The sequence below is a fragment of the Saccostrea cucullata genome, unplaced genomic scaffold, assembly GCF_032062105.1.
Source record: "Saccostrea cucullata isolate Sc308-1 unplaced genomic scaffold, CSIRO_AGI_Scuc_v1 ctg940, whole genome shotgun sequence".
NCBI classification, from domain to species: Eukaryota; Metazoa; Mollusca; class Bivalvia; order Ostreida; family Ostreidae; genus Saccostrea; species Saccostrea cuccullata.
Window position 1 is genome coordinate 1 of NW_026921347.1, and position 24,478 is coordinate 24,478.

General features: G+C 31.3%; 2 protein-coding genes and 3 long non-coding RNA genes across 5 annotated transcripts; all 5 read right to left on the reverse strand.

The window, feature by feature from the left end:
* Positions 1 to 2,028: 2,028 nt before the first annotated feature.
* LOC134259783 (uncharacterized) lies at positions 2,029 to 3,682 on the reverse strand. Its single transcript, XR_009990413.1, has 3 exons — positions 3,617 to 3,682; positions 3,290 to 3,424; positions 2,029 to 3,177 (listed from the first exon to the last, which is right to left on the reverse strand). It is a non-coding gene; the product is annotated as an uncharacterized LOC134259783 (long non-coding RNA).
* A 4,905-nt stretch (positions 3,683 to 8,587) lies between these two features.
* LOC134259785 (uncharacterized) lies at positions 8,588 to 9,884 on the reverse strand. The gene is made up of 3 exons (XR_009990414.1): positions 9,092 to 9,884; positions 8,944 to 9,025; positions 8,588 to 8,712 (listed from the first exon to the last, which is right to left on the reverse strand). It is a non-coding gene; the product is annotated as an uncharacterized LOC134259785 (long non-coding RNA).
* Positions 9,885 to 10,580: 696 nt separating this feature from the next.
* LOC134259787 (uncharacterized) lies at positions 10,581 to 11,191 on the reverse strand. Its single transcript, XR_009990415.1, has 3 exons — positions 11,088 to 11,191; positions 10,768 to 10,903; positions 10,581 to 10,634 (listed from the first exon to the last, which is right to left on the reverse strand). It is a non-coding gene; the product is annotated as an uncharacterized LOC134259787 (long non-coding RNA).
* Positions 11,192 to 11,322: 131 nt separating this feature from the next.
* LOC134259786 (uncharacterized) lies at positions 11,323 to 12,042 on the reverse strand. The gene is made up of 2 exons (XM_062742389.1): positions 11,601 to 12,042; positions 11,323 to 11,489 (listed from the first exon to the last, which is right to left on the reverse strand). Exons 1-2 carry the CDS (start codon positions 12,040 to 12,042, stop codon positions 11,455 to 11,457), a joined length of 477 nt encoding a protein of 158 aa, XP_062598373.1. The 3' UTR covers positions 11,323 to 11,454.
* Positions 12,043 to 12,304: 262 nt separating this feature from the next.
* Positions 12,305 to 13,102, reverse strand: LOC134259788 (uncharacterized). Its single transcript, XM_062742390.1, has 2 exons — positions 12,949 to 13,102; positions 12,305 to 12,609 (listed from the first exon to the last, which is right to left on the reverse strand). Exons 1-2 carry the CDS (start codon positions 13,073 to 13,075, stop codon positions 12,314 to 12,316), a joined length of 423 nt encoding a protein of 140 aa, XP_062598374.1. The 5' UTR covers positions 13,076 to 13,102; the 3' UTR covers positions 12,305 to 12,313.
* Positions 13,103 to 24,478: the final 11,376 nt, after the last annotated feature.

The window sequence follows — 24,478 nt, forward strand, 5'->3', positions numbered from 1 at the left end:
TTTCAACACGCATTGTAGTTTTTAAAAAGTGCTGCAATCATGTCTAAATTCTGCAATTTCATTGTTAAAATTATACTTGTATTGCCGAATGCTATATTTTTTGCTGGTCTGCGGCATGAAATAATGATATAATCAAATTGTTTCTGAGATTTCATCCGGATCGCAGCTCTTTCCAGATACTTTAACAGTTCTATAGTTGAAATGTAAAAGCTTACTTTGGTCCATAGAGTGTATGCCCTTGCACTAGATCGATTGATTAAGACCCCCCACATTACCCTCCGATAAATTTTTAGTGCCAGAAAAGAAACATTTGTGAGAACAGAAAGGACAAGTAATTGAAATATTTTCGCACTCACGAATTCTAGGGCCATATCGTGTTCATATAGATACACTTCCTCTTTGCTCATACTATAACCAACAGCTCCATTGAACTATCCACCACGGAAGTAAACTATTATGGACTGACGATTGCCTCTTGTTAACAGTTTTTCAAAGTATATCATTCATGTGTAAATGGCTTTTAAAAGCTTTTAAAGCTTTCACTTCCACGTTTGATGAACACATTAACAAATTATCTGTACTATGTTCGGTACATTTACACATAATATAAAATTAAAAAAAAGTTATGAAGTATGACATTTTCTCTGAAGGCAATTAGATTCTAATTTATTATTTTTGAACTGATTACTTGTTATAGAAAATCTTTCAAACATATAACCTGAGAGATTTGAGCTAATTTGATGCTAAATTTTCATTTGTTGTTGTTCAGTTTTGCTTACGCCGCTATAAATTCTGCATATTGAATATCTACTTACATGTACGAGGGTTGGTTGATATGTAATGTGCATCGTACCAAAGTGGAATTACGTGGATAATGATAATCTCAAATATCTCATTGTTTCATCTGCATAAACATAATACTTCAACTGTGCTAGTCGTTGGAAAACGAGTTGAAATATTGCAATCAGTAATAAGAGCTCAAATAAAAGTTTGCATAAAAACAGTCATTTAGAAATACACTCTTTTTTTTTTTACTGATTTGGAGAAATCTAATTGGCCTAATTTTGTGCATTCATATTATCAAACAACATGCTGTAGGTCGATAAAAAATTCTGACAGGAATAGAGTCTGTCAACGATGCAACAAAACATAATAACATGGGGTAAAATAATCCATTATACAATTGTTTTCTAAATACCATGATTAACAAACTATTCATGTCATCTATAAGGAATTATTTGAAGTTATACTCATCATTACAGTATTGTAAATCATAGGCATATTTACATACTGGTATAAATCCCAAAACTCTTAATGCATGTACATACAATTATGTGGTTAAATAACATTATGTTTACATTCCATATTTTATCGAAAAGTCAATGTTTAAGGTATTAGGGGTGTAATGGTCTGTAATTCAGATATTGTCAAATACATCAGAATTATAAAGAAGTACATATAGTTATTCATTTCAGCAAGTCTGGTAAACTTTCAACGACAGAAAAAGTTTTTACAACATTATTTATGACTCTACCCTGTTCGACTTAATTTCCACTAATGGACAGATGGTTACCATAAGTTTTCTATATTTTAAGCTGGAATAATCAATTTTATTTTAAGTTTTTTTTTTACCTGATATGATATTCTATAATAATATTAAATTCATTTGAATCCCCATTTAATCAAGTAAAAATATTATAACATCAACACTTGTTCACAAAGACGACATCTTGACAAATAAAATACTGAGTAATATCATTCAAAAAAAAATATGAGTGCAGAACCAAAACAGTTTTATTGCTTTCAAAGTACATGTGTATATAATTATAATAAAAAAAACAATGAATTCCATCCACACATTTCTAAATTATCCTTTGCCCTTCTAGGGTACCCCCTTGTGAAAAAAATCGATTTCAGCACTAAAATCACTTTGTCATCCCCAATAAGCATAATGATACTTCATATTAACAATATTTTTTTTAAAGATACTTTTACTAAATAAATAATAAAAATTCAAATAAATAATAAAAATTTCAATCATTTGACCTAGATATATGACCTTGACCCTTAAAATCCTTAAATATTTGTAATCATGGTATTTCAAATAACGTCAACTACTACTGAGGAGGAAACTATATTTCAGCATGTTAACAATGTACATTTAAGTTCTTATTCTGTTCATTTAACATCACCTGACCTCCAAAGATAATTTACTCACAAGGGTTAACAGCCATAACATAATATGTGATATATCAAATACATTTTCATCTTTTCCTTTTTTTTTTTTTGCTTTGATGTGCATTGGTACATAACAAGACACAAATAATAATATGAATTCATACTACATGTTATACTTGTCAAAAAATTCACATAATTTTGGAATGACAGAATCTAATGTTCTTTTACAACTAGTGACCCGAGCTTGGCCGTGACTGTTTTTGCTAATAAAAATATTTCGAAGTCCATCCTCACCCTCCCGCATATGAATTTTTCGAAGGTTTGCAAGACACAAACCAAACCCTGCAACATTTTCTGCTGTTGTCATCTTCATCACACCGGCTGCAATTAATGGATTTAATGATCCAATGTTTTTGGTTTTCTCCCTGTTAAATGGCAACTAATTTTTCACTGCTACAGGTGAAAACGAAAAGTCTGCAAGATATTTATCAGTTACTTTCTCATGCTTCATAAGCCAGCCTAGTGATCTTACATCCTCAAGGGCATTATGTGCATCATATGCTGCAGCTAGTAGGCTTCTGACAAGATTTTCTTGCTTGTACGAACTTTCTCCAGGGAAAACCTTTTTTAACAAAGGTAGACTGTCAACAAATCCTATTACAACATCATATAATTCGGATACACGATCCACAGATGCAAGTGCCGTCACGAACATAGGGAAATCGAAATTTTTGCCAATGTGAGCAATCAGGATGACTTTCTTGTAGAATTTTAGCCAATCTAGAAACTTGGACAGAGCTGAGTCAATAGTTTCAGTCTCTACCTCCTTCCCATTTACCATTAATACATTGGATGAAGACATAGTGATCCCACTAATTCTCTGGGCCTCTTGTGACTGTGGAATCTTTGGAAGCACATAGCAGTTGAACTCCCTCTGTGATTTAGGGGTCAAATCAGATGCTGCAATCTGTGTTATGTGTGGGATCCTTCCTCCACGAACTGAAAAAAAATCAAATTCAAATAATATTTAAAGATCATGCAAATAGCAACATGTTTATAAAATAAATATTTTTATTATTTGATAATTTTCTTTCTAGAATTGGTTACTTACTTAGATCAGTTGTCTACAAATCAAAGGTAACATATGCAATTCTATCTTGAGAAGACCTGGGAAAAAGTTTGAAATATCCCTTGGATACAGGACTAGGAATTTGTTCAATGTCAACATTATCCTCATGTCCAACACCTAAATAAATGTTGTGCAACAATAATATAAAAAATGCAAGTAAATAACAATCATTCTCTTCATTTTAAATACATAACATAATGAAATTACATGAAAATATTTTTATATTCTTTGAAAAACTAAATTTTAACATATGACCTCAACATGTTCAATGCTCATGATAGCATAAAAATATTAAAGCTGATAACTGACCAGCTTGGCTAGAAACTCCCTCCAAAGCTTCCATGGCCCCTTTTGTCACTGCCCTCTCCTGCTTAACCCCTTCACTTCCGTACCGGTCAAATTGACCGGTGGCGCGTTAAAACACGACTTCGCGAAAATAAGATCTCCGTATCTATTTAATGGTAACATGAAGGTATATAAACTATATATCATCTTTTTGGAAATTTTCTCTACTTTTAAAATATCTAAAAAGATTATGTCTTGATTGCCGGTATTTAATCGATTTTACGTTGTAAATACAAACGTGACGTTTTGAAAATGGCGTAATTTTCCAAAGCGATTGCCGATTTTCCAGACGATTGACAATTTTTTCCTGTTTCACTTTTTAAAGAAAGCATGGTATATTCTTAAAGCACATTTTCTCTACTTTTAAAATATGTAAAAATAATGTTATTACTTTAAGGTATATTTTCAAAACAAGAATTTTCTTACACTTATGTGTTTTTTCTCGGTTTTATTCGTAATGTTTTAACAAAGCTCAGTTTTACGTTTATTTCTGTGTTGAAATAGGGAAAACAAAATAAAGCTGGTAAAAGTAGAGAAAATTTCCTTTCTAACAAGCCCTTACAGGCCTTCTTATGCTCAGTATTTTTTTAATTACGATAATTTGAATTTGTGACCTTCGCATAGTTTTTATGGAAAAATCGATCAATATTTACCATGTAACGTCAAGGTCGATATTGTTGCGTCTTACTCGAAACAACCAATTCTTTTATAAGACTTTTTTGACCATTTAAATATATATTTTTTACTGAAATAAATGCATAATATAAAAATACATTTTAAAAAAAACAAATATATACTATCGTTCTGCCTTTTGTGTGAAATGAAATGTCAATTCATTCATCCACATGTAATGATGAAAATTTCATGTAGTGGTGTACATGATGACATTGATGTACAATGTTGAGAAAATTGTAGATTCCCTAAACGTCAATCTTTACTAAAAAAAATCAGATTTTAATATAGTTGTATCTTGTTATATTGTATACTTAATTTGCAAATTAATTAGATCTATATTGGCACGAAATTTAACAATACAAGAACTCGCATTTTTAAATAAATACGACTCATCACTGTATGAGTTGATACGAATTGAAATAACCACGTGTTTCCGCTATGGTAGCAGTAAACAAACAACATGATGGTGACCGTGATGCGAAATCTGAACGTTAATTTTCATGATTATTTCACTACGAAGATTATCACATCAATGAATCAAATAATACGGACATGCCTTTGGTATTAGCAGGTGAGAATACGTGTATATTGACTGAATAGTTTAAGTTTAAAACGCAATTAGTTCACGTTCAAAAGAAAGCTAAATGTACACTGTGTCATGTACATGTACTAGATCTTCTTATTTCAGTGTGCGTATTTCGTATTGTTAAGCCAATTTTGTGTTGCTTTTGAAATTTGATGCTTTTGACAAACACTCGTAAGTTTAAAGTAAAATCAAAGTTGCCATAATATTAAAAAGATAGTTGTTTTCAGTATGTGTGTACCAATGTGTACATATACCACTTTCACTTTGAATTTTTAAGGGTGCTGGCACCATACGCAGCAATACTTTCATCTGTGAATACCCACTTGCTAAGCCCACCATGAACTACGAATGCCAATTAATATGTAAGGACACTATTGAACAGGTAAATTTTTGTTTTTTTATTGAAAATTTCTGTATTTCTAAAATTTCAAAAAATAAAGTCAAATTTCATTTGTGTCATACTCATGATATAGCATTCATACAAGTTTATAAACATTTGATTTATATTTTGAAAAATAAGTGTTTGAAACACATAATACTTATGATGATTGATAATTCATACAAACACATTATTTGAACACGTAATATCTATTTGAATGAATGCCGAGATATGAAACAAGCTGTTTTTATAGACTGCTGAGGTATTTCCAATCTGCATAAAGTTTGTGGTTAGAATTTCCATTTTCTCATTTTTTCAGACACTTTCCAATTATCGTACATCATATATATGGGTGGTCAAACTCACTGGATGGTTTATCAACACTCCCATGCTCACGAACAGCCTTGCCCAAGGAATTTTGCCCTAAAGTAATATTGCAGTCTATTGTCTCCCTTCTTTTCACAACCCTGGCAGCCATACAGGTATGCAATCTATGAAAACCATGAAGGGACATAGAATTTTTAAAAATTTATAAAAGTAAACCGAGTTCTCGATTTACACAATCTATTCTCTCAGATTGACAATCTGTTATAACAAATTGCCAATTCATATTCTCACAGATTATCTTCCCTCAAATTACACAATCCATTATCTCAGATTGTATAATTCATTCTCTAAGTTTAAATGATACGTTCCCTCGGAATGTAAACTCTTCCCATGATTTCATTAAAATTATTTATCTGTACATATCGGATATGGTAATACATGTTTAAAGAATAGAATATTGTAGTATTTTACATTCAACCTTTTATTACATATTACGGTCCAAAATGAGAAAAATACAAGAACATTTTCAAATCCATATGCTAGTACTGATATTTGTACAACAAAAAATCTTAGAGGTTTTTGTGTTACGTGTATATTAAGATAATTGAAAATCTGAAATAGTAAAGTGAATATGGGTCCTGTGTAATCATAATATTTCTAAAATAAATATTCGTTGAATTAGTTATGAAAGAGGTTGGAAATGACCGGTTGCTGAAAGTTCAGAAACAAAATAAAAATAAGTGAACACACTAATTGATTAAAATGGTTGGATGTATCTGTACATATATGTAATAAAATTCAAGAGCACAGATTGCCAAAATCTTAGGACTGACGTTGTAACAAATCTTGAATTATTAATCTGTGAAAACGAATTACAAGTATGTAATTCGAGATCTCAAATTATGAATCAAGGGGGCGAATTAGTAATCTGTAAGATCGGATTGTGTAATTCGAGATCTCGAATTATAAATCGAGGGAATGATTTAGTATTCGTGGAATTGGATTGTCTAATTTGAGATCTCATTTTTTACTTTTTTGAAAAATTGCTGTGTCCCTTCATGGCTTTCGTAGCAATCTAATTAAAATTAAATCTTCCATCCACTGCCAGATTTTTTTATATGTTGCGATAGCGTAAACAGAGGTCTGGCTTTAGTCAGATTGCCATATAAGCTATTTGTTTTAGTTCAGTAATTTTACCATAATGGTTTACTACAAGGTTGTTGAATTATCAGTCCTGATACATTGATTTAACAATATCATTTAACTACTTGAATCACACAATAGATGCAATCTTAATTTTAAAAGGAAAATCAAATAAATGTAGTAATTTTAGCATTCTTAATTTTATTTATAAATGTAAATTCATATACACAATGACATGTATCTGTTTCAAAATATTTAAATCTTTTACAGGATAGAAGCTGATCACTCGAACTTGAAAGCAAATAATAATGTCTTGGACAAGTCAAAGAATTTCCTCCAGTCTTACAGAGAAGTAACAGTTGATAAAAGAATGGTGGACACAAAGTAAAAGTGCTCTTCAACATTTTATTGAAGATTTCAGTCTGATTTGGAATTCTTCTTGCAGTATATCTGGATTTGTATATTTGGATATAAGTGTCAAATTTTCAACTTTTTGACTAAACAGTTTTGGGCTAAATATTGCCAATGCTATTTGTTATTATTATTTCCCTCTAAGATAACATGTCAAGCCTTTATTGTACCCCTTAAGCTCTGTTATACCAGAAAAATATTGTAATGAAATCATTTATTTTTTTTTTATTGTTAGATTAAATCCATGAAAATAAAGATTATTTTTAATGGCATCAAGAGAATGGATTTCTTGTTTAACAAAAAGATTGTATATGTGTTTTGCTAGGGTTTTTTTAAGAAGCAGACCAGAATTCTTTGCTTGCAAATTTTGTCATTCGCCATTTTTATTACGTCAACTATTAGATGATTTATCCATGTATGAAGCATTTCAAAATTGATATTTACTTACAGTTTAAAGCAGAATTCTGTACTGATATGACCTTGACCCCCTGAAGAACAAGAGTGTCGAGGTCAATTTTTAATACAAAAATGTATTTTCATCTTTATGGCCCATATATATCTTACAAACAATATCATGGAATATACAAAAAGTGTCTAGAATGTGTCCAGAATGTGAAATAACAAACATGTATATAGCCAAAACCTTTAAAAATGTTGTTGCTTAGCAACCACTTGAAGGTCATTAAACAGATATTTGAACTAAAATGATGCATGGATATTGCAGTTCTGATCCCTTCTTGAGAGTATATTCAGAATTTTCCATTTCAGCATCCATTGTGTAAAATTATGGCAAGAATATTGAAAAGTGTTGAAAAAAATTGATGAAACTTTTGCACTTATTTGACCTTTGACCTCCTAAAAAAAAGTTCTAATAAGGTCAAACTTTAAGACAATTTATCTGTTGTATGTCCCTTGTAATTTTATGACCTCACATCTAACTTTTATATGTACTGGTGTGCATTAATGTATCTAGATTGAGTAAAAAATGAAAATTTCTGCTCGAAAATTAAAGAATTCTGCGTTGCTTAGCAACCCCTTTTAAGTAGTTATATGCATAATTGAAAAAAAAGTTTATGTGTTTCATGTACTACAGTATAATGCTCTTTTGTGGGTATATCCCAAATTTCCTATTTCAACATACATAATACTTAATATTTAGCTTGAAGATTAAAAAGTATCAAAAAATTCCATAAAATTTTGCACTTAATTGACCTTTGACCTCAATTTTTACTAATAAGGTCAGTGGTTGAGCATCTAAATAGTCATAAAATATCATCTATATGAAATTCCCTTCAAAATGGTATGCATTAAGCCTAGCTTTCACTTAGGATAAAAAAGTTAGAAATAATTTAATAATGCCATGTCAAAAGGCCTCCAAAACACGTAAAATGCGCCGGAAGAGAAAGGGTTAAGCACAAGTCTCCTCCTTTTCTGGGATGGTAGCTTTGCTTTCTCCTGTACATAGCGTTGGTGCTTCAGCTGCTTCTCCGCATATGCTTCTGTATATCTTCCGGGTGATATTCCAGCTTCTGTATGTGCCTATTAAATTCATCAGATTAATTAATGAAACAGACTAATTTACAACTGCATAAAAAAAGTTTAGCATAAAACAATGAATTATCTTATCAATATAAAAAAAGGAAAACTGAATTTTTTAATAAAAACTGATTTTATTTATTAAAATGGCAAATTAAATATGCATGTGCTTTTCAAGGTAAAAAAATTAATTTTCATTTTTATTTTTGCTTTTCTTAAATAAACTCAACTCACTCTAATAGTCTGAACAATTAAGAGTTTTTCTTGGAATGGACTGTAATGTAAAAAACACCAGGCAACTCAAACCAACTGTAACCTGAAAATTTAGACAGAAACAAAGAAAATAAGAACACAAGAACTCGAACAAGAAAAAAACAAATACCTGGGAAATATACTTCCGACCCTCGTTGATGAAAGCTGATGTGGCCATCACTCGGAAATCCAAAGACTCAGAGTTTCCGTAGTGCAAGGACTTTGGAGCACGTAAAGTAACTTCTCGGTTGGCATGCTCACATTGCTGATTGGATCCTAGATCGCAGTATTGATCAACATTTGAAATGACTGGTGCGAACAGTTTTTCAAGTTTTGTACGCAAATCAGCATCCTTCAAAGATGTTCTGTAGAGAAGGCTGCGATGGGGATACACTTCGTTCGGATTGTGTTTGAAGCCACAAAAGTGGGGTTTACAGTGCGAATGATCACCAAATTGGTGGGGGATTAGCGCTTTCAAGTTCTCCTCCATACCATCTCTGTTCCCTTGATTTTTTTGCGAAGATGTACTTTAAACATTTTTGAATGTGCATTATCACTGCTCTACTAAGTTTTTTTTCTTGTAAGGCAAACATGCTTTTACCAATGTTTTTGACAATGTGGTTCCTGTCAAATATTTTTTTCATAGAAATATTCAAATCACTCTTAAGCCTTGCAATTAAAGTATTGTCACCATCACCTTCTAAATATTCAACTGGAGTACCACTTTCATTTAGTTCTTTCACCCCTTGAAGTCCACCTGTACTTTCCATCATACGTGCACTCCCTTGATGGTTTTTTACACATCTGTGCGGTCGAACAGGTGCATTTGGACGATTTCTGGACCACCATTTGCAAGTTCCACATACTCGATGTTTAACAATGGCTTTCACTACCTTTTTTCCAATAACAAGATTTTCCCATGAAAAAAGTGTGAGCTACAATGTGAAAAGTATTAATTATTTCATATATCTCCGAAAAAAAATGACATAAAATAAAGGATAAAATAACAGTACTTTAATTTTTTTAAACTTTTAGTATTTATCTATTTTCATTATATTAGGGAAATATGTTTTGATATTACATGTAAGACTATCAAACCCAGGCTTATGTCAGGCTGTATCAACTGCCAGAGACATGCCACTTCTTGTGCGACAAGGAAAGGCTGATGCAATATTTCTTTTCAAATACTGGTTTTTGACTTGTTGACTGCCTGTTGTTTTTTTTTTCAGCGCCTTGTAGACTCTGCGCTGATTTAATGATGTGCTGTAATTTTTTTTTTCATACTTATATAAGTAGGCAATGTAAATTAAAATTAAAAACTAATAATTATACAAAATTCGAACACAATTTTATTAGGTAAATTATTATTAAATTTGCATGTTTAAGACAAAATTGAAGAACAATACATTAATTAATTCATTGCCGCACTACACTGTTAAATTTATATTTATTTATTTACCAAGCAGTAGATGCAGCAGTGGTCTGAAATTTGAATAAGGAACTAGTCTCTCTGTTCGAATCACTATCCGCAATCTGGTCCTGGTTATCTGTGTTGGATGCATCAGGCTCATTGGGAAATGTAGCAATATTTCTTTTCACATGCTGGTTTACTTGTGGACTGCCTGTTTTTTTTTTTCAAAGCCTTGTAGACTCTTTGCTGATTTAATGGTGTGCTGTATTTTTTATTCATACTTTTATATAAACTAAGTGGGCAATGTAAATTAAAAATAAAAACTAAAAATTATACAAAATTCGAAGACAATTTTATAAGGAAAATTATAACTAGATTTATATTTAGTTATTGACCAAGCAGTAGATGCAGCAGTGGTCTGAAATTTGAATAAGGAACTACTCTCTCTGTTCATATCACTATCGGCACTCTGGTCCTGGTTATCTGTGTTGGATGCATCAGGGCTCATCGGGAAATGTAGCAATTCTTGAGCTACAATATTATTTATCATGTTTACGATTTCAAAACAGATTGGTTTAGCATGAGTTACAACACAATACAGTATATAAAAAATTTAAAAAAAAAAATAATAAATTTATATTGTTTACAGTTCATAGAAACAACTTAAACATATAAAATTCGCATTAAAGAAATAAAGGCTCTGAATCAAACAAACCGTAAGGATGGCGAAGCATCGGGCATGAGCCCAACACCCAAGTCATCGATGACTTCTCCCATCTCCACGGTAGCGGCAGTCATTTCCTCATGTGCGACATCCCTTTAAACAATAAAACACATTCTAACTGTAGGAGTCTGTAGCATATTTCTCACAAGCATATAATTTTCAAAAGCATTAAAATAATTTAATTAATTTTATAGATAAGTGTAAAATAGATTTAACTTAACTCATTTCTAGTTTATATGTTTCTTTGGCTGCTCTATCTGCTTGGCTACCTCCTCAATTTTTTGCCCTGCTCGGCGTTCCATGGACTTTAAGTTCTTTTGATCGATGGGTTTTATATTTAATGTTGATAGGAAATTATTCACCCTGTTTGGCCCTCTATACTGTCAATCATGGCTATCATTAAAAAAATTACCATACTGAAAAATTTAATTTATTGTGCTAATGTTCTGAATATATCACTGGTACATTTATTATTTAATTAAAATCAGTATGAAATCTACATACATGTACAAAGCTTTGTGTTTGCAACGAAACAGGGCATGCCTTTTTTCTTCTGGCGATGTGTTTTGCCGTATGGTGCACAGTTTATCTGTTCACACTCAGGGTTCATGCATTTTACATACAAATACCCCCCGAGTCCTTTCTTCAATTCACCAACGATATTATAAATAATTAACGGCACGGGACCTAATTTGCAGAACTTACATGTTTTTAAACTAGACAATAGGACATCAAATTCAACAATGCGACGTCCCTCCCTCCATCCAATCCTATCGACATTATTCCCCAAATCGATGTTAATTTGAGGCGGACAACAATGATCACTTAGTCCCGATAAATAATCATGGTCGCCTTCATATGTTGTTTTTTTTCTTCTTGAAGGACTGGTGTTTGTTTTTTTCTTTTTGACACCAAGAAACCTTCCTTTTTTGTCCCTAAGCGCCATTTTCCCCCTTCTTTTTCAACTTACGGTTAGCAACGATAGATAACTCGTGCTAAGAAACATAACTCGTACGGTTTTCTGAGAATTGCCACTTCGGGAAACATCGGCTTACATCGTAGCTTTTACCGGAAGTGGGGTATTACACATCTAAATCCTTAAGAAAAACTCAAGCAGTGCAAATCTTTAAAAGAAAAGCGACATTGATAGAAACATACTTTATTGTCACTTTAACAGTATTTTGATTAAATGTATATTTCAAGTGGTTATATAGAAGTTATGGCTTAAAACCAAAGTTGATGTACTCTGTCCTTCCCGTGATATCTGTGCTATTTATCTCCATATAGTGAGTCGTCTCAATCGCAGTATTATCATTAGGAATGTCGTGCTGAATTTGACTATACTCGTTACTGTCTTTTGTTCTCATGATGGTTTCGTAATTTTGTTCTTTATTGTTTGAATGAGAGGACTTGCATTTCCTCTTCAATACACAGATTAGCAACGCCATGATCATCAAGGTAATAAACACAAATAATGTAACGACTGCTATCACAGTTATGGAAATGTTACTATCTGTAAAAGATATCATATAAAATGAACTGTGAAGCATTATTAAAATAAACTTTAGATGATGCTTTCAAAAGGATTATCTCTTCCATCTGATGCTGATTCAATTCTTTTTAGTATTACTTCTTGTTGAATGAATTGTACATATAAGATATATTTTAGATAAAGAGCAAAATATTTTACAAGAAAAAAATCACAGACCACTTACGATTTAAAATGATAATAAAGCGCTGTATTAAATATAATTGATGAAGCCTATTTAAGAAATGAACAAATAAATAATTAAATAATTTCATGAAAAAAAAATCGTATATTATCGTGTTTAAAGGTAAAAAGAAAAGGTACCTGCACTGGGATTATTTTCTGTAACTTTTGTTTCACAGAAAAATCCGGATCTGCCATGAATACAATCTCTACATTGACCTGTTGTACGAATACAGACTCCATCCTTGCAAAATTCACTGCATGTCATGTTACATCTTTCACCATAAAAGTTCCCCTCACATTCTGAAGAAATTTATTTTTTAAAAGTAAAAGTTTTGAAATAAGAATTAAAATTTTATTTCAGGTTTTAGGACAGATGATACAAACATTTTTTTTTTGGAGGAGGAGACTTAAAATCATGTCACAATTTTAGAAAAGTGAATAATTTTTAGATTTTTTCTCTTAAGAACTGGAAAATGAAATAGACTTAGATAAAATATTAGCAATATTTCAATAAAATTACAAATTTGGACAAAAACAGTCGGTTAAGGTTTATTCGTGAAAACAAATTTCAGAATATGTTACCTAGGTGCTAAAGATGTAATATGTATATAAAGGTTAATCTTTATAAAAATATACCAAGCCATGTGAATTGAATGAGGAAAAACAAATGACAAAAATCAGCAATATTACGTAGGCTGATTTTTACCATTCTGCTTTTCCTAACCAAATTAACCTGGCTTGCTATATTTTTCTTAATTTTATAATACACTTTTAGCAACAAGGTTACATATTTTGATTTTTTTTTACCTGTAAACCTTTACTGAGTGTGATTTGTCTATTGTTGTTTTTTATTGAAACATTACCAATATTTTCCATGTCTATTTCATTTTCCAGTTCTTAGGAGAAAAAATTCTAATAATTATCCACTTTTCGAAACCTGTGACATGATATTAAGTCTCTTCCAGAGAAAAAAAATTTTTGCATCATCTGTCCTTAAAACACTTTAGTATAATTTCAAAAAGAATTATTTCCTAGAAATATTGAAGTCAGTGGATAAAATAATGATAGTAATGATTTAAAATGCTTAATTTTTTTATGTTAGAAAAACAAATTTGTAGTAACTTCTGAACTCGCCTATGAAAATTTGCGTACGAATGATCCCCTTGAGATAAATGTCCATTTGATAAATATTAATGGGGCCTACCATTACAAGTTTTTCCGGCCAAACCCTCAATACAACCTTCAAGACACTCCCCTGTGATGACGTCACACGATGTACTGTTTCTACAGTTAGGAATGTTGCATGACAACTCACAATTCAGACCAAAGTAACCATTTTCACACACTATAAAAATAATGATATTTGTTATTGTATTAAATGAATGAGCAAATGACTGGCCTAATTCCCTCTGGATGTTTCAATATTGAGTTTGTATTCATGCCCTACACTTGATTATTTAAAATGAAGAACCGTATAGGTATATGTACGTATTTCTATATATATATTATGAAACAAACCTTGATCACATTTATCTCCCTTCCATCCAGGGGAACAATCACCAACACACACCCCATTTACATTGTTACATTCACTGTTATCAAGGCAGTTACCGCATACAAACGCACATCCATGACCATAACGACCAGGCGAACATGCTTGACCAAAAAGGAAGACTCAAGTAAATTAATAATTGTTCCAAATATTAAGGAAGAATATTAATTGATATTTTCATATACAGCTAAGGCATGCCACACGATATTGTGTGTGCTATCCATCTTTCAGAAAACTAATTTTCAACTTTTTACGGTAATTTCGATTTTATGGGATATATTTGGCGCTTTTTCTCACACTATACATTTCCACAGTGCTTAGCCCCCTAGAATAAATTTATTACTAGCCAACCTTAATAATTCATAAAAAACGTAAGCATGAAAGCGCGTATCCACTGGCAATGGGATAATTAAATATCCTAATTACATTGTATAACAAGTGGATAAGTGAATACACAATACCTGTTTCACAGCTTGCCCCAATGTATCCAGCTATACAATTAACACATTCTCCTGTTTTAAAGTGGCATGAGTTATTAAAGCAGTTTCTTGGACACTGAGTACAGTTAACACCATAAAATCCCAAGTCACATCCTGTAATTTAGGAAAACCAAAATATAGAACAGAACAAGTAAAGCACTATTTCATTTGAGAGCGATTTATCAAATAAAATAACTAACCCTTTTTATTGATTTACTTAAGTGTTCTTTGAAACTATATTAAATCTAATGTAGTTTATTAGAACATTACGAACACAATTGTCCAGAAAAAAAGTTAATTCAGTGCTTGAATGTATTTATACGAAGTAACTACTTTATCAGTTTCTTAAGGGAAATGTAGGTTTGTTATAGCATAATACTTGATAGTTTCAATCGATGTATCATTTTTAAAAATACCAAACCAAAATTTAATTTTCAGTTTAACATGTACTGTTAAGAATAACTGCATTTCAAATTCCCTAATTTTTAAACTCATATTCATGTAATATGTAATTTTTTCGAAATAAAACGAAAGGCAAAATACGTTGCATTTACATATGAGGGAAAGTTATTCAAAATCAAGATTGTTAAGGCCTCTATGAACTAGAAAATGAAAATTACCATTAACTATAATTTCGCAAGCGTTGATGTATGAATATTCAGAAACACCTGAAAATGACTTAGACTTTCTAGTGTTGTAAAAAGTGACGTAGCGACCGGAAGTGACACAGTCAATAATGATTTTGATACGTGGCATTTGTTGGATGTCGTGTTGGTAACACAGAAAGCCTGACTTCCAATCGTCTGTATTGGATACATATACAGAAAATCCAGACAAGGTATTGCCCTCTGAAGATAATAGAAAAATTCAAAAAAAAAATAATAATAATTATAAATCTAACAATCAATGGTATACAGGATAGTCATGACCTTGCCAATTTACGAGGGTTGTCCCGTAAAATCGTTGACAAGTTGTCTAGTGTGAAAAATAAACATCACTGCGTTCTGAAATTTTCACTATTATTTAGTACATATGTTAGTAATATACACAGCAAATTTCAGATAAATATATGCATAAATAAACAAATTATGAGATTTTATGCCATGTATTGTATCACCTTACGGCGCATGGATTATAACGTCAAAGTGTCTAAAAAAGCATCACGTTTATCTTTGCTGAAAATGAAGTTGGATGAGTCCGACTTAAATTTAGGAATTTCATTGATACACATTCTTTAGTCTCCATAAACAGTCGAAGAACCAATTGGCACCCTCATAAGATCTTCTGAAGATTTATTAGTAAGGTTACGGACAATATTCTCACCATCATTCAACTAATAGAAAATCTCATATTAACTGTGACAGCGTCTTTTGCTATTAAATTAGGAGTTTGTCCGTAGGTTTTGTACTCCCCAGGGATTCGATCATAAAAACTTCGCTAAGAAAACTCCTATTTCATTTGTATACTTAAGATATGGTAATATTTTTATAATCTTTTTTCTTCTATGGTCATTTCAAGTCTCTTAAGGTGTCATTACAACATCGAAATAAAACTGAACTGTTCTCCGGTGCGCCGTAACGTCATAAAACGTCGCCATTTTTCGTGCGTTGTGTTTACCACTTTCCCATTTCGAATGCTCGAGAAACTGCCAAAAATTAAGCAAATGCCTTAAAATTTTTACAAAGACTACAAAATTGATAATGGAATTGAATTAGGATAATTTTAATCCAAATCTTATGTATTTAAAACTTTTATTTTGAATCTAAACTTGTGTATTCTTTAATAAAACCTTGGTTTTTTGACCGTGCGCCGTAGGACAATACCTCGTGCACATTCAAGCATAATAAAATCTTTATTTTTGCCTATATTTTATCAAAAAAATTATCATGCACTTAAATATGATAAATAAAAATTTACTGAAATTTTCAGCTTACTGCGCCCATTACTTTTCGAGAAAAACGCTTTGTCCACGATTTTACGGGACAACCCTCGTATCTACCGAGTTATGCCGATATTATTATTTCAAATATTTGTTTTAGAATTTTTAATAATATACTCAGATATACAGTGTAACAAACTTAAAATTTCAGACACGGAATTCATAAATTAAATTACAGTAAAAAAAAATATTGAGACAATCTTACTTTTACATTTTACGGCTACACTTTCCTTTGATGGACAACCTTTTATTCCTTTTGGACATGTATTTATGTTAACCTCATTCCCTTCACAGTTCAACACATTATCATAATATTGAGCAAAAGAGCCATTTCCATAAAACGTGTAAGAGGGATTATCGCTAAAAAAAAAGATTTTTTTTAATATGATGAAGATATTTTTATTTAAATAATAAGACAAGAAAACAGAACTTCATACGGAAATAATATACGGCGATAAAAGGAAATTTTTCTCAAGACCTGGTTTGCTTCAAGAACTAATTAAATGAGACCATTTTATATTTTTGCATTTAAAGAAAGCGTTCAAAATACCCAAAAAGAGGAAATTTTCCTACTAAATGTAAGATTAAAAGATGAAAATTTGTAATACAAGGATGATGTACCTAATTTTCAATTTTTAAATTTTTCATGTATATATTTGTTTTTAAAACAAAGACATTTTAATATGTACATTTTATCAATAAAATGTTAAATGTACCACATAAACATTTTTTTTCATTTAATTGTTTGTTCTTTTATGTTTTTTTCCATTGCCCCATTCTTTTTTTTTTCTTTTGACAATTCAGTTTCTAATTTAGAGCTTTTGTCAAAAATTAATCAGAGAAAATTGCCTTGGTGAAAATCCTTTATGGGGCCGACTATGGTTTTATTGTGTGAAAACTACAATAGCGAAACTCTTTATTTTAACACCATATATAACTAATATTGACTTTGGTGCACACGCAAGTTTGAGGAAAATCCACTGCAAATATATTTTTAAGGGACCATCTCAAAATTAGCTACAATTACTATAGGATAATATAGGAAAGTGCTAATTTTTCGCACTTAAAAGCAAATTATACAAACACTACAATAGAGTTTTTGCTCAAACTATAATATATGATGAATAATACTACATTGTACATTACATGTAAGAAACACAAAATTCTACCGTCTTGTTTCCAGAGGGGGCATCTCAAAATGCCAAAAATTAACGAATCTTCCTGATTTTACAGAGTACTGTAAAATATGACGAAAAGAAAAGCTTTATACAAAAAAAAAATTAAAAATGTTGGATAATTCTGTGTTTTAAATTTCAGGAGCATATGTTTGTGACATTTTCTTTATAACATTTTTATTACCCCTTCTTTAAGAACTTCACGTTATCATAACACCAAAACGGATCATTACAAGGTCAATCTACCTAATCAAATGGAAAATCGTTTTAAAAATCAGTTATATAAAATTTTTTATTCTATTTTTTCACCAGAATTTTTTTTTAAATTGTGTTAAATTCTTTTAAATTAAGTGAAAAAATTCTTTAAAAACAGTAAAGACACTTTATTTTATAATGATGTGCGAAATACTGCGCAATGGAAACCAAAGTCGTCCCCCTTATATGAACATTAATGATCATCCATGGCATTGAAATTCTCGAGAGATCGCATTTTGTACGATTTTCATGCCACACTCATAGAATGTATCGCAATATTGAGTTTCTTTTTTCTATTTCATACAATTTTATCAAAAGTTTATACTTACGGTAGAAATCCCCATGCCAAGCAAACGACCTGGGCATTATTTTCATCAAAGCTATCTTTACAAATTCTTCTCCTCGGTTTGCTAGTATAGACTGGCCCGTCTCCATCAGCATCAGCTGAGAGACCAGAGACAGAAGATGATATTGAGGAAGAACCGAAACCCACTGTTAAAAACGTATGTTTATACTCTAAGTTAAAAAGTTCCAATTAAGATTAATAAAATAAGGTGCCATCAAATTATGTTTAAACAAGCAATTCAAACCACATGCTGTCATCAAAAAGTAACACCAGCAATGAAGCTCTAAATGCACTCTCCTTCGTAATTGCGTAACGATGGAAAAATCCACACCTATTCATGAGCTCATATACCAAATTCATTACCTGCCTGATATTAAAGAATTTAATGATTTTGGGGGTGGGGGTAGGGGATACGGGTGGGGGGGGGGGGTGTTCTGATTTTTGGCTCATAATTGGCTTTTGTTAAATTTATTGTTAAAACAACAAATATTATTATTTTAGTTCATAGCGTTTATGACTAAATTTAGAGTTCATAATCGCCACTTTGTGAAATAATCAAATTGTGCAATTTTTTCCCAGGGATAATGGTTGATAATGGTCGTTAATTTACCTTTCTAAATCCACACCCGCTAATTTACATGTATGAAAAAAAAAAAAAAAAAATCAACCCCGACCACCAACATTTCAAATGTTTTCCTGTAGATATGGAATAGATAACCCTTTGCTATGGTGAAAAATCCTATGGAATTTTGATATAAATTTTACACTTTTTATACCCCCGCTTGAAAAGCAGGAGGATATAGAGTAATCGGTATGTCCGTCCGTCCATCTGTTATGCTCTTGTACGAATCTCTTATGCCCAACCCCTCTCATACCACTGAATGAAATTTGATGAAACTTTTACAGAATCGTTATTACATATTGCCACTGTGTACCTCCTATTTTACTTTTTGATCCAATACATATTTAGGGTTTCCCATAGCAAAACATGGGCACTGCCATTATATTCATGTGGGAGGCGTATGTATTATTTAGTGAGCTCATTGCTCACAGTACCTCTAGTTTTAGAATATCCCTGCGTCTGGTGGGAATTTTGTCTCACTACGAGCACTACTTTTTCCGTTATCATAATTGGATTGTTTATGGTATACATACATCTTATCATTATTACCTTTAGCATTATCATGATTCCTAATGTGTTTGAAATTGACTAACTTATGAAGTGAACAGTACCCACTACAGTCGATAAATACGTAATGTTTAATATTTTTAAAGATTCAGACAAGTATACAGAACAATGCAGAGGCATTAAAAACATGTCTCTGAGAGAAAGGGGTAAGATCACCTGAGGTGCAGGTGGTTATTTGAAAGAGTCATTTAGATAATTGGATTCTATATGCAAGTTATGCTTTGAAGCACGTTCCTGGGGTTATTTCAACTTTCTGAAATCAAATGCAGACAAATAACATTCATTATTTAAAAGCCCCTAAGCCATCTGAAATTGTATTATGACACATTAAGTTGAATATAGGTCATGATCCCTAAAAGTCAACTGCACCATCTGATACCTCATTAAATCATATGTTTATCTCGAAAATGATTGAAACTTCTCTCCTTAACACAATGTTGTTCCTTGTAACAGTATGCATTAATTGAATATTCAAGTTATGAGCCACTGAAGGTCGTCCCCTTCCCTAAAACTGGTAATGGTCACAATAGGGATCTTTGTCAAAAGTGTGTCAATCATAATCTGGCATTCATTCATGAGCCCCTGGGGTCAACCCCATATCCTAGAATTAAACATGAAAAAGGTGAGACACCTGCTATCAAACTTTCCTTAAATGTACATTTTTGTAAATTCATAATTTGCTTTATGTCAGAACAAGATGTATAAACAAGCCTGAACCTCAGAATGATAAATGGGAGGAAGGGTTATGTCTGGATGGTCTTTAATGCTAAAAACTTCTATTAAAAGTTAACATATTTGATTGATTTTTTATCTTTATTTATATATCTTAATGGATTATCTGAAACATGACTTTTTCTTCAAAGAATAAAAAGAGATTGATTTATAAATTTGGGGGAAAAAAGTTGTGTGTGTCTGTGTATGTATGTGTGTATTTTTAAATTTAGAAATCATTAGGAAACAAGTAATTTTAACCCAACCCCCATTTTCCACCCCTAACCCCCGAGAACTTCCTTTTACAGGTAATATCGATTGTAATTTCACAAACTCATAGTAATCCGTCTGTGTTTCACGTGCATCAGGAAGGGGACATATATTTACAAAAAATATAAAAATACTCATTTTTTTCATTTTCATAAAAGGGGGTTTACAACTTAAACGTAATATTTCATGAATTACATATATTAAATTTTATTTCCGAAAAAAAAAAATTAAAAAATCAAAATACTTACAAGTCCCATGAATCATTGTTATTGATGCAACATTTTTTCTCTCTCCGAGATCTATCGTTAGCCACGCCTCCTTCTGGCCGGAAGCTGTCAGTGCGCATTGCAGCAGAGAAATACTCCAGTTTCCGTCCACAACCTTACTTGGTGCAAAGTAGTCATTGTTGTATCTCTTACTGACTCTCACAGTTTTATTAAAGGCGAGGTTTTCTTTGTCAAATAATAAATTAACAACTTGAGACCTTATATCATATATTAACAGTTTAAAACCCTTTCAAAGATACGTTTTATCTTGGTCAATTAAGACTTTATTATGTATAGAAATGAATAGAAACTTACCGTAAAGATAAGCTTTGTCAATGAATTGGCAAAAGACAAATAATATGTACAATACGTTGGAGTCCATATTTAAAAATAATACGTGTCGTCATAAAGAGGTAAACTTCCGCAATGAATTTACAAAGTTTCTCTCCTTTGAAGTGTGTCATAGTTTAAAGTCATCATTTTGTACGTAAAACACTTTTTGGTATAACATAACAGTCTTGTTTGCAAATATACTCTGTCATTAATTTACAAGGCCCGGGGTATAAAGGCTTTGTATCTAGAATATAAGTGACTTAAAAAATAACAAATATATTTTTATCGACCTACACTTTAATACAGGAAATGAAAATAGATTTTATGCCTTAGCATATGTCTTTTGATAGTGGTTAAATACCTGCCAAATATCTCACAGATGTCTCAATTAACAAAAACAAAACTATGCCAAAAGGACTCTAAAATATAGTATATAGAATATTAATATAGAATATAATATAAAATAACAATCAAAATTCGATATTTTTGTCACATATACGAGAGAGGAAACTCAATCAAGGTCAACATCATTTCACCATTTATTTCTCTGATAGTATTTTAAGCATAATAAAAACTACAGTTCCTTCTGATTACGTAAAAATTATTAAGAAAATTTTTAAGGATGCAGTGATTTTTTTTCAGATGAGGTTTTCTAATAAAATTAAGTAACACTTTTATCCAATTGTCTTTTAAATTGCCACTTCGAGATTTTCAACTAGAATGCATGAGAAATATGATGATATGAGAAAATAAATATATGTTATAAATAGATCAATATTTCGAAGAGAATTCAGTTTAGTGGTCATTATTTTTTCATCCACCTATATCCAAAAATCCGATAGTTTCCTCTTCTTAGAAATATATTGCTTGTAGGCTTTTGATATCAATCTCTGTTCCTTATTTGAAACTTACAACTGATTCTAAATTATATGGCAAATTGAAAATCATAAGATATACTCAAGGGAAAAATAAATCCAAGAAGGAGTATTTCCCCATATCTGTTTTTCTTTTTCGGATCATAGTTTATTCCCTGTTTGCGAATTTCTAATGATTCGTTTTTTTTTTTTAAATTAAACAAATAAAAAAAAACATATGTTTTAACATCAATAACGAGGTTGAAAGGTAACATACTACCTGATTCATGTTTAATTTGTACAAAACTATTTCGAGTATATTTATGATTTTAATTATTGAGTCAGACGTGAAAATTAAATATAAGCATACTGAATGTGATTTTTCCCCCTTACCTATGACTTATTTCCTTCACATCAAAGAAGTTGCAATTGAACACCTTCCAAACGCCTATCTGACTATTAATTACAGGGAAGAAATAAAGATATTGATTTGAATGATTCACATTTCCTTTTTTAAATTTTCTTTGATCTTTATTTATTAAAGTGCTTCTTTGATATTTTGCGATATTGTTTGTTAATAAGAATTTCCTCCCATTCTAACAATATAATCAAACAGTCTTTTAACTTGGGACGGTGAATTTTTCTTTGTTTTAAAGGTAATTCGTTATATCTTCTAGCTACGGAATAATTTTAAACCAAAGGAGACTGAAATTAACTTCATTATAAACGACATTTCCATTTTAGGCATATTCACTATAAGCGTGTTTATTGTATATTGCTATACAGGGATTGATTTCAAATTCCCTACAAATTGCATGTGGTTATAGAAGCTATGGATTAGAACTAAGGTTGAAGTACTCTGTCCTTGCTTTGATATGTGTGTTATTTAACTCCATATAGTGAAACGGCTCAAGCCCAACATTGTCATTGGGCATAACATGCTGAATTTGACTATACACATTACTGTCTTTTGCACTAAGGGTGGTTTCGTAATCTTGTCCTGCATTAGTAGAATGGGAGGATTGGCATTTCCTCTTCAGGACGCAGGCAAGAAAAACCACGACCATTAGGATTATAAACAAGGATAAAATGACGACTGCTATCACAAGTGAAGTAGTTTCTGTAACAAGATATAGTAAAAAAAAATGTGAAATATTTTAAAAACAAACTTGAATAATGAAAAGAAGTTTGCATGTTTCCTCGGCCCATCTGATTTTTAATGCAATGATGATATTCTTGGAACTAATTATACAGCTGAATATGTTTAAAAATGTTTCCTTTGTGTATTGCTTGTGTATTGAAACGTATTTTAATGTATAAAGATCTGTCAAACATTTATTGTAAGATTTGCTTGATATAGAACAAAAATTAGTTTACTGGACAATGTTTGTCAAAAATATTTTAAAAGAGTGGTATTCAAAATGTTAACTAATAAACTAACACCTCCTCCCCATCCACCAAAAAAGGATATGATCGATTATAAACAATTTTTTTTTATTTTGGTAAATAAAGAGAATAAATCATGCACATATACCTGTTAAGGGATTATTTTCTACAACTTCTGTTTCGCAAAAGAGTCCGGATCTGCCATCAACACAGCCATGACATTGACCTCTTGAAGGATCACAAAGCCTTTTCCCTACAGTATTCATTGCACGTCATTCTACATTCTTCTCCATAGAAGCGCCCATCACACTCTATGATAAACATTATGATATCTTTTTTATTCTTGTGGCCTGTTCTAAAGTCATTTATCATATTGACACCTTCACAACATGTAACATATTGGTCAATTAAAAAAATGTAATGATTAGAAATGTTGAATGTTTTTCATCTTAGCTTGAAACAAATTTGCCAATTTTTTGTTTGCTTGTTTTTTAAAAAGAAATTAAGCAGATAACTAGCGACATTAATCCATTATTGTAATGTATTGAATTCAATAGAATCATGCCGCTGTGATTTTACAAGAGTTTATTTTTTTCATATAAAATAAGTAATTTGCATGGAAATCAATGACCTTTGAAACCGCCTTTAATAAAACAGTAAAAAAATAATCTCGTTCATATCAATATCTGTTCAATAGATACTAAAGGGCCTTACCACTACAGGTCGTCCCGACCCAACCCTCAACACAGCCTATTTGACATCCTCCGGTCACATGGTCACATGATGTACTGTCTTTACAGTTAGTGATGCTACATGGCGACTTACAATTCAGTCCAAAATATCCAATTTCACACACTATGAAAGTAATAATTCTTGTAATAACCCGGTATACTAGTTAATGAAGAAGTTTCTA

Coding starts and splice junctions, on each gene's coding strand:
- LOC134259786 (XM_062742389.1), bottom strand. CDS start 12,042: ATGGCGCTTAGGGACAAAAAAGGAAGGTTTCTTGGTGTCAAAAAGAAA. Junction 11,490..11,600: donor AAACACAAAGCTTTGTACAT/GTATGTAGATTT, acceptor TTTTAATGATAG/CCATGATTGACAGTATAGAG.
- LOC134259788 (XM_062742390.1), bottom strand. CDS start 13,075: ATGACATGCAGTGAATTTTGCAAGGATGGAGTCTGTATTCGTACAACA. Junction 12,610..12,948: donor AGAAAATAATCCCAGTGCAG/GTACCTTTTCTT, acceptor TATCTTTTACAG/ATAGTAACATTTCCATAACT.